The 15,902-nt window shown below is 49.6% G+C and overlaps 4 protein-coding genes across 4 annotated transcripts; 2 read left to right on the top strand and 2 right to left on the bottom strand.

Moving 5' to 3' along the window:
• On the top strand, positions 1–685 carry N7508_003867 (uncharacterized protein; the record flags this gene model as incomplete). Its single annotated transcript, XM_058461933.1, has 3 exons — positions 1–159; positions 216–544; positions 601–685. 3 exons carry the CDS (start codon positions 1–3, stop codon positions 683–685), a joined length of 573 nt encoding a protein of 190 aa, XP_058322510.1.
• A 276-nt stretch (positions 686–961) lies between these two features.
• N7508_003866 (MoaD/ThiS family protein) lies at positions 962–1,219 on the bottom strand (the record flags this gene model as incomplete). Its single annotated transcript, XM_058461932.1, has 1 exon — positions 962–1,219. One exon carries the CDS (start codon positions 1,217–1,219, stop codon positions 962–964), a length of 258 nt encoding a protein of 85 aa, XP_058322509.1.
• A 223-nt stretch (positions 1,220–1,442) lies between these two features.
• On the bottom strand, positions 1,443–6,483 carry N7508_003865 (uncharacterized protein; the record flags this gene model as incomplete). Its single annotated transcript, XM_058461931.1, has 6 exons — positions 1,443–2,474; positions 2,534–2,678; positions 2,742–3,278; positions 3,324–3,375; positions 3,422–3,619; positions 3,669–6,483. 6 exons carry the CDS (start codon positions 6,481–6,483, stop codon positions 1,443–1,445), a joined length of 4,779 nt encoding a protein of 1,592 aa, XP_058322508.1.
• A 5,060-nt stretch (positions 6,484–11,543) lies between these two features.
• On the top strand, positions 11,544–14,966 carry N7508_003864 (uncharacterized protein; the record flags this gene model as incomplete). Its single annotated transcript, XM_058461930.1, has 2 exons — positions 11,544–12,124; positions 12,173–14,966. The coding sequence occupies 2 exons, from the start codon at positions 11,544–11,546 to the stop codon at positions 14,964–14,966; spliced, it is 3,375 nt and encodes a 1,124-aa protein (XP_058322507.1).
• Positions 14,967–15,902: the final 936 nt, after the last annotated feature.

The raw sequence follows: 15,902 nt of genomic DNA, 5'->3' as shown, positions 1-15,902 counted from the left end.
ATGTCCCGCTACGGAGCCCTCGGTGCAACATTCTACATTTCCCGCCTCTTCCAGACCTGCTCCCTCATCGCCATCATCGGCATGACCGCCAAATTTATCTCAGTAATCGTCTCATCAAACGCCACACCACCAAACATAGTAATCGGCACAATCAGCGTGGTAAGCTCAGCCCCCAGTTCATCCAGCCAAGAAGCAGAATTAACGAAATGAAAAAGACCTGCATCGCAGCGATATACTGCATAATAAGCACCATCCTCTTCAAAGACGACATCCTCCCCTTCCTCCCTGGCGCTGTCCTCGACCTCCTCCTGCTCATCGCATTGATAGTAGTAGCAGTGATAATCGGCAAGCCACTTTCCTACCTGAAATGCACGACACTAGCCGAACTGGGCGACAAAGATGCCACGGCGTACGCATTCGCGAGCCGGTTGTCGAGTTATTTGGCTAGTATTAGTGGGAGAATTGATTATGTTTCTTGGATTGGGGCTAGTAAGGCGATTTGTCTTGAGATGAAGGCTATTTGGGGATTAAGTATTGCTCTTTGGTGAGTTTCTCTCTTTTTGGTTTGGGGTTTGTTGAGAGTGTGCTGACTTAATTTAGTATTTTGTTCTTCTTTTCGACTATTTGTTCTGTTTGTTTGTGGCAGCAGAAGAAGAAGGTTCTTGCTGAGAAGGCTGTTGAGTGAGCTGGCTCTGGGTGTGCAGTGCTTAAGCTGGAATGGGAGTTGTCTGGGATGGTATTAGATGGTATCAAGGGAAAGCGTGGTGATGGATGGATGGTCGAATTTGTTTCTTCTTTTTCGTTTGTTTGATTTTATATAACATAGCGTGTGCCCTAATAATCATTTACATGTGAAGCCAATCAATTCAAACAGGATCCAGTCAAAAGGACATGGCATTACATGGCACCAAACTAATGATTCAATATATACAATCAAAAACAGCCCCTCATACAAACAAACTTATCCCGAACTAACAGGCGGAATAATAGCAACCTCGGCCCCTGGCGTAATAACAACGTCGACATCTTCTTTCACATCAACATATTCGCCATTGAGACTAACCCCGCAGCTGGATAAGACTTTCTCCACAATCCCAGGATAGTGCTTCTCGAGTTGATGGAAGAGATCTGGGAGTGGGAGTGGTGCCGAGAGGGATTCTGTGTTTTTCGCTGTATATTGCGATGCTGTTGCGAAGTAGTGGATTGTGAAGGTGGACATTTTGTCTTCTTGATACAGCAGTGTAGTGGCAGTAGTAGTGGGAGTATGCACTGGATGGAGGAGAAGCAATTGGTAGACTTGGGTGGGAGAGGAAGAGAGGAAGCGAAGAAGATAGAATTGGCCAATAAGAGGGTCAATGCGGGGTAATCAACACAGTCAAGATATACTTGGCTGATGTATGTACAAAGCAAACAACAGAATGTCTAGCAAATACTAACTATATCTACGCAAGCAATTCTCTAAAAGCGCTAGCCAAATCATTCTTCAAATCCTCCCAATTCTCCAACCCAATACTAACCCTCAACAACTTCCGATCAACAGTAGCATCAGACATAGTCCTCCATTCAATAAGAGTCTCAACACCCCCGAGACTAGTAGCATGCTGAAACAGCCCCAGCTTGTTAGGCAACTCCTTAGCAAAGCGCTCCTCGGTCATCATAATAGCAAAAACCGGCCCAAAGCCGTTAGGCATCTGCTTCTCCAACCAATCGCCCTCAACCTTCTGCACACTAGCATGATAGATCTCCTTGAGAACAGTCTGCACAACAGCAGCGTCGCTCTTAGCATCGGGATCCCTAACCCTCAAACAGGAATCCAACCAGGCAACCAACCGAGTGGCATTATCACTCTGCCGCTGAATACGGACTTCGAGCGTGCGTAGAGAGCGCACACCGAGCCAACTCTCCATATTACCCATGACACTACCAAGGAAGACACGATCAGTCTTTAGCTGGCTCGCCCACTCTTTATTCTTGGTGGCGAGAACACCACAGAGCATATCACTATGACCACCAAAATACTTCGTGCCAGAATGCATAACAATATCAGCACCATGGATGAAAGGATCCTGCAGTCCCGGCGGCGCAAAGGTAGAATCAACAATAAGGATAGCACCACGCTTATGCGCTTTCTCAGCGTAGTGGGCAATATCGAAAGCCGTCCCGTACGGGTTGACCGGCGTTTCGAGGAGAATGACATCACCCTTCTCCAGAGCATCAGCTGGACAATTCAGGTCTAGTTTCTTGAGGCCCGTTAGACGGGTGAAGAGGGCGATGACGCCGTGGCAGCCGTGGTAGCCATCGCCGACGGAGATGTGGCGGGGGTTTAGGAGGGTCAGGGCTGCGTGGAGGGCTGAGAGGCCGGACGAGTAGGTGATTGATTCGCCGTGGATGAGGGAGGAGAGGATTGCTTCGAGGCGGGAGGGGTTGGGAGCTGTGGCGCGGGAGTAGACGTGGGTTGTTGAGTTGCTCGTCGCCTACTTTTATTAGATTGGACTTCTATCTCATATAATGAGTACTGAAAGAGGGGGCATACGGAGAGATCAGAGTAGGGAATTAGTTCGTTGGGATCATTTGAGTAACGGAATGTGGTGGAGAGATGCAGTGGAGGGGCAACGTCTGTCACGACGTTGAAGGCATCGTCGGCGTGTAGGGAACGCGTGGAAGCGCCAACGGACTCGCTAGTATGCATAGTATGCTATGTTCTTGAATTGTATGCACAGAGAAGGTTATGATACACCAACAGGGAAACATGGAGGATATCGGGGGAATGAGGGGGAAGCACGTAAGCAGTCACGTGGGTGGAGGGATTAACGGCGGATTGAGCCCATGCGGGATGGTTCTCGCACTGATCCTGGCAGAGCAGCTCGGAAGGAGGCGCGGGCTGAATGGTTAGCTTTTCCCTTGAAAATGTAATAGGTAGGATAGGCTCACCAGCTTCTGTATCAAACGAAATGGCAAGATCGTCGTGTTCGATAGGATACTCGGGCATGTCCAGACAGACAAAGTTTGAAGAAGGATCCTCGTCCTTCTTAGGAAGTGCAAATTTGGCATCTACGAGACGGATACCGAATTTTCCAGACCGGCTGAACGATTCCATGAGATCGGTGCCCTTCAGAACAAAGTTCATACAAGTGCCGTGCTGGAAATCGGCGAAGAACACCAGCAACTGAATGACTCTCTCCTGTCGAACAATTTGGATTCGAGCCAGAGATGCTTCCCACTTCTTGTAGATTGGAACGACCATCCGCCGGCGGGAAATGGTGAAAGACGTGGCCATACTGGACAAATTAGCAAGTACCAAATATCAGAGGTAGGTAACATACCCATCGTAAAGGACCTGGAAGCCAGTGACCGCTTGCTCGAATGCGTGGAGATCTGTAATATCAGTATCGCATGCAATCATTCGGATGAAAGAACATACCCTGCATCGTAGGGAACTCTAGCCGGCGAACCATGGGCTTCACAGTAATCTTCTCCAGGAAGCCTGTTAACTGATCTGGCATCTCGGGACGAATAAGATTATCCGCAAGCGAGAGAGTCAGGTCCTGCTGCGCTTGGCGGAATAAGCTCATACTATTCTGACGATTAACATCCAGGCCAATCTTCAATTCACCAGGACCTAGATAGATTTAGTAATAGCTCAAAGTTGACAGTGTAAAGACACCCACCTAAGTTGATACGGTCTGTAACAGAGCCCCATTCGGTAGCGACAAAAGCCCTCAGATGTTCTGATAGGATTGTGGGACCATAGCCATGCTCAACGTAGGCATGTTCTTGATCAATGACAGACACACTTCCGGCGGGGAACTGCACATATTTAACAGGAGACTGGCCACTAACTGGATCTGCCGGCTGCTCAATGCAATAAGATGAGATGGGAATGTCGGGAGATTTGAGCTCTCCTTCCTTCGGCACCATGCCGAGGAGAACAGAGTGAATACTGGTACGCTCCTCCACTTCATGGAAAGTCATCAACATAGATCTCTGGCGGCCATCTTCAGTGACCTTGAGAAGAAGAGCAGGAGCACCATTCTCTCCGCGCAAAAGACCAAATACGATCGGTGAGCCGTGGCCCAGGATATGACGAATACTGCTCAAAGTCTTCACCTTGGGACTGGTCAAGACAACAAGTCTGAAACCCCTGTGCGCATTGCGAGTTCCGGTGCCTTCTGTCACGGTGACTGACCGCTCAAACAGACGAACTCGACACCTTTCGAAGGGATCAGGAGGGAATGCCCTGGGCGTACCCGGGTCCATGTACTGGAACATCTTAACGGTATTCTCAAAAACAACAGTCTCGCCAGCTTCGGGGTGTAGACTGGCTTCCGACTTTTGGGTATATTTGACAATGTTCCAGAGCCCCTTGAAATCTTCTTCTTTGAATATAACATTCAACTCGAAACCTCGAGGAAGTTTGACTCGCATGGAGTTCGACCGGACTTGCCAGTCCACATCCTCCCAGGTCGGTCCTTGCTTGCGATCGGATTGAACCAAAATGTTGACAAGCTGACTTTGACTGGTGATCGCCGCGCAAACATACCAATCTGCGCGCTCGCGAACAATAGTCAATACACAGGGCATGGCGTATTGCTGCTGACCATCGTCGTCATTAGAGCTCACGCAGACTTGGACAAACATGTTGCCGTAGCTGAAGTAACGACCTGTGTCGCTGAGAGGCATCATATGAACCAGGCTTGGCGTCTTGCTGGCGCTATCTGCCAACATCGATCTTGTTGCCGCGCCAGACAAAACCGCAGAAACATCAGGCGCGTAGAAAGGATAGCGCAGCCAGATAGTGGTGTCCAGTTGAGTAGGTGACCCATCGTCTGAGATAACCGCTGCAAGGATATTGTTTCGCTTGATAGACATAGAAACTGACCGAAGGTGGTTGGAAAGAATCTGATGCAGACTAAGAAGATCGGCCAACACTTTATCGCCAGTGGTGCTTGCAACTGCAAGCAGAGCATCGACACTCATTGACCCGTACTTGGTTAATTCGCTGTGACTGGGAACAATGTGCTCATTGATCCATAATGCCTTTCCGAGATCAATCACGGCCTGTCTAGCAAGGCTGGGCGGCGCCGTTGAACGGGAGCGGGCATACACTTCCAATCGCGTCTTTCCTCGCAAAAACCACCAAATCGCAGCCCGGACCCATTCTGTTAGAGACGTCTCGAATAATGGCTTGACACTCTCCGCTGCCAGTTGGATAAGACTTTCATATCTCGCATTGTACTCTTTAAATTCCGCAAACGCAGTGTCATTGACCTGATTGGCAACGTTGCGCAAAGAAAACTTGGGTTGTTGAGGGTTGCGCGGTGGATCTTGTCCTTCGCGACTGGGAGGTGACACGGGGTTTGAGGGAGGCAATTCTGGGGGTGTTGGGTTAGCGCGTGTTGGCGAAACCTTGCCGGGGCTACCTGGTGTGAGACTCGGGGGCATGCGAGTGTCAACGGGACTGAGATTTTCTGGTTGACGATAAGCGACAGGACTCGGAGGATTACGAATCGAGTGTACAATGGACTTCATAGATAGAGAGACCGAGGGCGCAGTCGAGGTGACCGACATTGGGGCTGTATCATAGCCTGACTCCGATGCATGATCCTCCTTCAATGGCGGTTCTGGGCTGGGAGGGCTGGGAGGAGTGGGCAGATCTTCGTAATCGGCTCCAGGAGAAGGTGTATCGTCCTCATACGCACGGTGCAATGCACGGCCTTCCTCCGCTGACATCTTGTCGCGAACACGCTCTGCGAACGAGGCCTCTTCAGAATCGCCTCGGAATGACAATCGTGAGCCGCTTCCACTGGAAGACAATGTCGCTAGGAAATCGGCATCCTGAACATTATGCATAAGGGGTGGTTTCCAATTGGTATCCCCATGGGGGTCCCGCTTCGTGGCAGTTCGCCGTGGTCGCGCATCGCCATCGCCCAGCGATGTGTCAACTCGTAGCGCAGGCAAATTAGATCGTGATTCTGAGGGTGAGGGTTCATTTCCACACAACGCGCTGCTACTGAGTGATCGTTGGCGAGCACGCGAGATCTCAATTGTAGGAGCCTCCGACTCATCACCTCCTTCTCCAATCACATCTGGGTTTTTATTTGAGAATCCGACACGTAGTCCCTTTCCTTTACGCGGCTTTGTTGGTGAGGGTTGCGTAGACTGCGAGAAGTCGAAGGCGGCGTAGTTGTCGCGGGGAGGTGGCGGGGCTGATTTCGGGACGGAGACATCGTTAGAGGAAGGGGTACGGGCAACATTTTGCGGAGGGTATCGTGGGTCGACTGTCGGCAGTACTGGAACTGGTTCTGGCGCAGGCGCTCCTCTGGCCGAGCCCAGGAAGTCTGCGATCTCCTGATGCGACGCACCCTTATTCTTGCTCTTGGAGAACAACTTCTCCCTCCATAGCGACTTTGTGGGCTTGGGCTGGGGCTGAGGCCGAGGCTGAGGCTGCTCCGGCAGGAACGAGAATGGGTCATCGGGAGGCATATCGAGAAACAAGGTACTGAGTAGATCCAGTCCACATCGCACGATCTAAGCACAGACAAGGAGACCAGTCCTCGTCAAAGGATTCCCTCCCCCCAGGTGAGAAAGGGATCGACAGGGGCTGATAAGCGAATATGAAGCCTTGTGGCTAAACAAGTGCCTAGTAGAGAAAGGAGGGGTGAGTCCCTGAAAAAGAGCCACTGAGACAAAATAAAATTAGCCCAAAGTCAACAGGTGTGGGGAACGGGGTACAAGTGCAAGTACACGGGCACATGTGCAATGTGCTTGGGGGTGTACAGCAAGAGTCACTTACCTCGGAGATTGCAAAAGGAAGTTGGCAATGAAGCTGGACCAGCAGCCGTAAAGAATAGGAATGTCCGTATCAGGGGGGATGCGATACAAGTACTCCGCAGGTACCAGGATTGCCGCTGTGGAGCTACACTGGAGGAAGTATCTGGGGGTACTTAATATTAATATACTTAACCAGCTACAATTAGCCGACTAAGTATAACCTATTTTGAAGCCTACTCCATTCTAATCAATTTCTCTCTACTAACTAATAATAAATAGCTATAATTAACTAAGATATCTCCAGCACAGACAACCCGCTCGTCTCATAGTGAAACTGCGCTAGTTCCAATTGGGCTGCGACAAGAGGGGCGGCGGGTCGCTGACGAGGTCTTTCGCTTTGAGCTCTGTGATCTTCCTATGATATTCGAGCAATTCAGTCAATTACATTCTGACGCGTATTCAAGCTCATTTGATTACATGTACGGATATAACTTACTTCTACATTTATATGCTGTGTTAGCATATGAGTCTATGTCCTTATCTCTTAGCCCCCTGTGGCGCCCTATGACCCTGACACCTCGTGGCTAAGCGCTAAGACATCCCAGCCAGCCTCTCAATCTGGCATCTGATCAAATGTCCATTTCGGCGGCTTGCCCCTTTGGTCCTACCGTTGCCAGGGACTTTCAGAGCAACATGCATGCCGGATCCCTGTCCTCTGCAAGCCTCCCATTCGCTGTCCTCGGATATCCGTCCATGGATATATTCAATCTGAATGGACTACACACTCTCTGAAAGCTGCACGCAATATGCATTGTAGCTGCAAGTATACTGTATACTTATATGCAATGGTCGACACCGCTATCTGGATGTCCACCGTGACTTAATTCTACACCGACATCATCTTTAAATCACATAAATCGGCATACTTGCCATTGTCATTGCAATTGACATAGAGATGTAAGGATTGTAGGTTCGGACCACCCCGCATGGATCTGTCAGACTTGACGTCTGAGTTCATCACTGCTTACTTACCCACCCAACTCCAGATGTGTCAACTTCATCCCTATCTACACCTATTCACTGACTTCTAATGGTAACACATTCTCAAGACTTTAATGTCCCATGTGACTCATAGAACGGACTATAAACCGACGAAAATGACAGCCTCTCCGGAAATGAGCCGCTTGACCGCCTACCCTGTATTATACTAGTCTGCCTGCACTTAGCCCTTTGGGTCATTCTCCTTGCGCCCACCTTCTCTTCGCTTTCAGCAAAAACGACACGAATAGACATATTTCCCCCCCCCCATTGACTGCATACAGCATATTCCACATGATGTTAGAGAGACCCTTCATGCATCCCATATTCACATCTCATCATATCCATAGATACTTTGCCATCTTGTCTTCACAGCCTACCTGAGAAGCACTCTCCGATCAAAGAGCCTATAATACGTCCTTGAAAATGGCACCAACATTGAAGATAACGCAATTCTTTCTGAGATTTCCTTTCTGGGGTACTAAACATCTGCATCCCACGGAAAATACAATGACGAATTCGTATACTTCAAGGTGTTACTGGAGACACAGTAGCGAAAACCTTGTTCCACATTGCAGACAACCAGACAATCAGAGATCAAACCTTACTCCTGCTTCAAGTTCAGAATAAAGAGAATGATATGGACATATTTACTGTCCGACTCGCACCTGATTTTGTCAATGGAATGGCGATATCGATGTATGACTCTGAACCCGTCATCTTAATCCAAGACATTCTGAAAGCCGTCGCTGACGATGGCGTGTATCCGGGGTGGGAAGGATGACCCCTACGTCTGTCTATGGTGGGATACCGACCTACTATTTGAAAAATCCAGGGACATCGAAACAGGGCAATTGATTCAATCCCGATATGGTATTTACAGGTCTTGATATCACATTTCACAATGTCTTTCACATTCCCCACAATCACTCGCCAAGGCTGCCATTTTTAGTCACACATTCCATGGCTATTGAAAGACATTTGCACCCCCAAACATCAAGCCTCTGACGTGCGTAGGAGAATAGTTTCTATTTTCGTGCAAAGCTGATATTCAATGATTTAGGTTCGTGCTAATCGATGGCAAACTTCTTTTCGCCTAGGGAACCGTCACAGAATATGTAATGGCAGTAAATCACAGAATCGTCTGGTACCACATGGAAAACCGTACTAAACTGTTGAAACGACTAAATACTACAAACATTTTGTATAATTCCTCTCTTTGAAATCCGCGCAGGGGAGTCTATGTAATCTGATCCGAAATACATCCCCAGGTCAGATGTTCCAATAAACATCCACAGCGCACCATTCGGAACACCCACTCCTTGCTACATGAGCAAAAGAAACAGCAGCAGATCCAGGAACTTCATTGCTAACAATCAGGCCCTACCGTATAGCTAAGACAAGGAAAGAACCATGAGCTACACTGCCATCACATCACACATTTTCAAGGGTATCCCTTGCCTACTATCAGGCATCACCCATCATCACAACCAAAACCACAAACAAATAGTCATTGGCGGTATATGTTCCAAGTTTAGCCCAGAACGAGCGATACCCAAGGCAAAATGTAGCCCAATGAGACCAGGCATCGGTGTGTATTGATTTCAACCGAGGTAATCTATAATGATTTTAGCCTTCGGTTCGTAGGGTATATCCATGCCGGAGAGCGATTGTCGAACTAGATCTCAACAGTATAAATGAGTGGACTCGAGTCCGGAATCCCTCCATGAAACATGGCGTTCTCGACAGGAATAACGTTTGTGTTCATGTGGCTGGACTTGGACGGGGGTGTATAGGATTCGGCGGAGGCGAGGAGGATCTCAGGTGGCTGGTGGCTGTCTTGAAATTTGGGTTAAACTAAAAAGATGCGGCTCAGCTCAGTGCAAGGTTGCTTGCTTAGACTCAAATGTCGAGATGTCCAATGTGTCTGCTTGAGCATTCAAATCAGCTGTTAGTTGCTTTGGGAAACATCATGATAGAACTCTGTCGACTGGAAATTGGTCTCCATCTAAACCAACATCACAGGGGAAAGTGCAGTGACGGATGTTTCCTTCCGCAAACAAGAAAGAGCTTTTGCAACCCGACTCGGTTCTGAATCCGTTCGATTATCCGTGACTCAATCTGGGTCTGCGGTACGAGCTCGCGCCGTTGCTATGTTCCAAGCCGACAATCTTGAATTGGATGCTCGGGATGAAATTGCCCTGTTCACGGTAGCCGTGGATTTCGATTTACTCATGGTGGCTTGGGGAGGATCAGGTCTCGCTTGGGGTTGTGATGTGTTGAGGAAGAGAAAGGGAAGGTCGACAGCTAGCAAGGGCACGATCGGACAGTTCTCGATGAAAGGAAGATATGTGTTGTATTTTCGGAATAACAACAGGTCTTGCCTGGAGCTGATTTCGGGAGTTGGCCGGACTATACCGGGTGTGCTTAATAGAGAAGATGTGATAATTACATTCGGATATCGCACAAGAAGTGGAAAGATGAGTATGAGTTAAGCAAGATCGAAGAACGAGAACAAAAACTACGATTTACCATCTGCTTGGTACTTTGTCTCAATTGACAGCACATCAGGCAACTCAGACAAATTCACAGCTATCTACTAACACTATGTTCGCGTTCTACTTCGTCCACCGTCCGCCAATATTTATTCCTGTTGAGAATACCACCTAACCTATTGAACATCTGATATCAATTTTTGTATTATGTATTTATAATAACTCTACAAATTGGCTGATGCCCATTTAAAAAGCCAAGAGGCTATTCCAGTCCATATACGAGCAAGCCCCAAGCCACCACGCTTGTCTCACCATAAAACCGAGACTATTGCCGAGAACCCGCTGTACCGTGCATAGGGCGCAGGGCATTGGACCCTGGAGCTGTGGCTGTAGGCATATACTCCATCTATACTCCATCGCCTAAGCCAATTCGCCAAAACGGGATTTGCTCCTCTCAACTTCAGGTCTCTGTGGCTTGAACGCGGTCACCCGAGACAGCGCCAGTGCCACGAGAGAAGTCCCCAATAGTGACTCTGGTTTCACGGCATCGCCGACATGTCTTAAGCGATATTGATCGACATGAAAGCCTTTTGCTCGACAATTTGTGTGGTCATCGATCAGCAGTAAGTGAGACAACCCACATCGTGGGACTGAGACCAATTCCCACACAAACCGTGCAAAACGTGCACATCAAAACGCCTATAATGTTAGACGGACCACTGGGAGCGAAAGCCGGAACTGAAATTAGGCGGCCTAACAGAAAGTAGTAGAGATAGAGAGAAGTACACGTAACTGCAGAGTCTAGCGCGGATCAGGTAAGGCCGATTACTATTTCCGGGAATAGTTGAATATTGAATAGAGAATAGGGATGACTTAATAGACGTAATCTGTAACTAGGGGTCTGTAGTAAGGGAGATATAATATAATAAGCAGAGGAACCCCGTATAGATGAAGCAAAGGGAAGTTATTATTAGCACCCGCGAACATACCTCTCGAGTAGTCAGCCATCTCCACCGGGCCAGACCAAACAAGGCGCAGCATCACTTTTCTCCTTCTCACTTCTCACTTCTGTGATTTCTCAGGGTGTCTCATTACTGAGGCGTACCCATCCTTGTACCTGATCCCTCGATTTCGACCCCGGGGTGCATGCGGACGAACCCTGACACCGACCCATTGTCAACACAACGTGGATTCGATCATCTACACAGGGGGTTGACCTCCCCTAGGAGGTCATCCCAGATGCCCGAAGCGGACATGTACTACTCGGATATTGATCGGGATGGATTCCCAGACTCCGCTCGACGGACACACGGGTGCCCGCGACAGGCATTACACGTTTCGCAAGGTCGGCCCTGGCGCGACACTTCCAAACGCCGACGAACTTGGAGCTCGTGGTGGATTACGCTCTGTTTGGTGTTCCTGGCTTCCCCCGCCGCCGCTGTCCTGCTGGACTTTGACAACTGTCTGTCGAAAACAATCCTCGAGTCGGACCCTCTTCAGCTACAATTCGTCCCCACCAACGTCTCCGTCGTATTCAACCTCACCAATTCTCTACACCCGCTCAATGTGACGGTCTACGGAAATGTATCGGGAACCGTATCCCGAACGGCGGATTATCCCTCGATGGATTCTGCGGACTGGACAAATCCGAATTGGACGGACGGGAAGATTATCGACTTGAGCACCACGAATTACAAGTACACTACTTTGATGACAGCGTTTAACGTATTGAGCTTTTCGCCTTTCAACAATGCTTCACGGTTTCGCGACTCGCTCACACAAGGCACGCTACCGATGGGCCCAGTCTTCAACTACAACATGTAAGCTATGATCGACCAGGCAGTAGCATTGTTCTAACATCCATACAGGAGCGATCTGTCAACCTTGCACGCATTCTCCGTTCAGCATGATATGCTCTCTACCTATCGCTTCGGGACCATCAACCCCTCGTTAACGATTCGATCCGGTGACGCCTCCGCAGCTCAGCTTGCTTGCTTGACAGTGAAAGTCACGCCCGACTTCAGCACGTCTCTGAAAAATGCACTCGCTTATGTGCCTCTGGTCATACTGCTGCTGGTGGGAATTGCTACCATCACTGCTGCCATGTATAGTCCTTGGGGTACAACGGATTTGTTTAGGTGGACAAGCAACTACGGCCGCGACGAGGATGTTCTCCGTTTGGTCACACCCGGATTTGCGGATTGTCTGCAGTACCTCCAATACGTGGTGTTGACAGGTGCACTTTCGTTGGATTACCCGGGTTTCTACCAGCCAGCGGTCAGCCAAGGCGCGTGGTCGACTCTTATGTTCAATCAAAGTTTTGTGAACCCCGGTGGACGGGATCCGATTGTCGACGGAGTCTATGCCCTCAATGGAACGTACGGCCTGGACAGGATGAATCAGTTGGTTGGGATGCAGTCATCTCAGGATATCTGGCCGGGTATGATAATCTGGACTCTGGTCATCTTGGTCTGCGTCACGCTGCTGGTTCAGATCGCCTTTGGACTTCGATGGCTTCGTCGTGAATTGGCAAACAACACCGATCAGGATCTGCGCGCCAGAAATTTGCCATTTACTGTTGGCAACATTATCCGCATGGTCTTCAATTACCTTCTCTTCCCCATTGTCTCCCTTTCTTTCTTCCAGCTGGTCATAGCTGGCCAATCCCCCGCTTACAATGTGGCTCTGGCCGCTCTGGTGATTGTCGTCCTTATTTGCTTCTCCCTCTGGTTCATCCGCGTCATTGTCTCCACAAGGCCTAAAGCACATCTTTTCGATGACCTGCCTACCGTGCTCTTGTATGGTCCTCTTTTCAACACCTATTGTGACGATGCCGCTGCATTTGCCGCAGTTCCAATCGTCTTGAACATAGCTCGAGGCGTCGCTGTGGGTGCTTTGCAGCCATCGGGTATTGCCCAGGTGGTAATGCTTGCGATCTGTGAAGTCGTCTCTGTGCTCACGTTACTTGCCTTCCGACCTTTCTCCGGTCCTACTCACATGAACCTGTACCATTGTCTCTTCTCCATCGTGCGCTTCTTGACTGTTATTCTCAGCGTGGTGTTTGTTCCATCGTTGTCGGTCTCAGAAGCCGCCCGAGGCTGGATTGGATATCTTATTCTCGTGCTTCATGCCATGGTGCTTATTTTCGGATTCTTCCTCAATGCCATGCAGACGTTGATCGAAGTTCTGGCTCGACTCGCAGGTGCTGGTGGAGCTACTCGTGGTGGTCTCGCCAAGGTATTCGGTATGCGTCAACTTTCCAGACGTACACCACGTCGCGATCTTGCTCGACAGAGTATGGGCTCAGAGGCTGCTATGCTCGGACACGCTGACGACCGTCTGTCTGCTCAATTCGATGGATCGCGTCCTCGTAGTCTATCTGGCAGTTCCGCTCTCCTTTTGAACCGCGCCACGGGCAGTGATGGCCGAGCCAGCGCCTACTTTGACTATGCCAGTTCTCAAGGAGGCTCGCACAGTCGTGCCGCCAGTGGAGGATTCCCTACACCCACATCAACAGCTTACCCTGGACCTGGCTTCCCCAGTTCACCTAGCAGCGGTACAATGATGGGAATGAGTCCCCGTGATCCTTACTACCGGCCACCTCGCCCTGGACGAAAAGGACCTCAAGGCACTGTGTCATTTGAGAAGGGCAAGGCCCCGAGCAAGAGTCCCTCCAAGCGCTTCTTGTCAAGATCGCTTCGCCGAGCAGTCCATACTGATGATGAAATCGGAGATGTCCCGATGTCCGGCCGTGCAACACCCGTACCGGCATATCTACCGACAGCAAAGGATGATTTGGAGTTGGACGACCAACGGCAATCGCGAAAAGACTACGCAGTTCGTGAGGTCGATTTCTACTACGGAGTCCGGGGTCCCCCCCTCTCACATACCGGCACGCGAAAGTTGAAAACTGGTCCAGCTGACCCGACAGGTCCGGTCTCGTCTGCAACAGGCTGGTTCCGAGGCTTATTCCAAGGAAAGACCAAGGATAGCGCCAAGGGATTTGAGGTGGTTCGAAGTGCTCGGGCACCCCCGCCTGGCTTGTTCCCGCCTGTTGGGGACTACAACGAGCATTATGAAGATGATCCAGATGCTCCCAGTGGCAGTCACTCCCGCAATGTGTCTACTGGTAATGTTCCCTATGAAGACTTGGATGGCGAGCATGAGTCTAAGCGATTGAGCGGGACACATCCGCCGGTTCTACCGCAAATCAACACATCTGTTGGCGGTGGTATCGAGCTACCCAGTCGACAGGGATCTCGCCATACCCAAGCACCAGCTGAGGAAGGAGATGCACCCTCGACTTCCCTTCCAGTCGTCACCGAGACTATCTCCCAAGAACAACAGCCCGGTTCGGACAGACGATCCACTCATTCTGGGAACCACCTGCAGCCCTCTCCCACCGCCCGACTACCGTTCAGCGACAGTAGCTCACCTTCTCGAGAACGTGGTCTATCAATGACCTCCACTTCCAGGTCAAGGTCAATAGCGTCTAGCCATGGCACGGGACGGGACGGCCGACGAGGCGAACGGCCTTCAAGTATGGGTTATGTAGCGCAACACCGCGCACATGATCACATCCATGAAGCTAGTCCAGATGAGCCATCCTTTGCTGGCAGCTCTGCAGAACTTGTGGATGAAGCTGCACACCACGAAAACTAGAAACAATGCAAAATTATGTGTCTTGAACTCGGATTATATCATCACTCTTTCTCTTCTCCCCTCTCTCCATCCACCCTCCCTTTTCTCGATCTTCAACCACCTCCACATCACTGTCATACCCCAAAACCGGCGCCCTAATGACACGCCTACGAATTTCCTTTCCTTCCTGTGTCTATCTATTGCTTGCTCTATCTAAAATTGCTGCGACGGCGTTTTGATTGTGATCCCGAGGTACACCTAATGGAGACTGGTTTTGGCCGTCGAATTTATGCCGCCAGTGTCCTTTGGAGGCTTTGCTTATCTTGTTTCTATTTTTTATTCTTGTATGAATCCTTAAGGACATAACTTGAGTATCGAGATAATAATACGTGAGGATTTTGTTTCTATATTTCCCAAGCTTGCTTCTATATTTGTAATAAATGTAGGACTCTGATCCATACTGCATATTTGATATACATCACTGCTCCACTACCTGTCAATTACCGCTGAAACTGAAGTATATTTGAGACCAGGCTGTGCCAGGACCTGCGTGGCTTTCTGTCTAGTCCCAATATCATGCAGGGAGGCTGCGGCTATGCGTGAAAGAACTGCCGGAGATAAGGAGCCTGTCATTGATACCTCAACCAGTCAGGTAGAAAATGCCACCCTGTTCAACACAGCAACAATATCAAGTAAACTATTGAATCACTCCAACTGCATAGCGGAATGAGGCTCCTAACTGGGCACTACGGGCAGATCGGGCCGAATTTGCCTGTCGCCACCGCCCTCACCGCCCGGCCCCACGATAACAGAGCCAAACATCACGCTACATCATCATCTTCTTTTCTCCTTTTTTTCATGCAGGGATTTCTGCTTGGTTTATTTGAGAACCTTCTTTGCAGCTGCCGGCAGCAATATTACGATCCTGGCGCCTGAGAACATAGTCACGAGACCTCA

This window comes from Penicillium antarcticum, assembly GCF_028974205.1.
Source record: "Penicillium antarcticum strain IBT 31339 chromosome Unknown utg000003l_segment0_segment0, whole genome shotgun sequence".
Taxonomy (NCBI): Eukaryota; Fungi; Ascomycota; class Eurotiomycetes; order Eurotiales; family Aspergillaceae; genus Penicillium; species Penicillium antarcticum.
The sequence above is the reverse complement of the archived record's forward strand: the minus strand, read 5'-3'. Positions and strand labels throughout refer to the sequence as shown.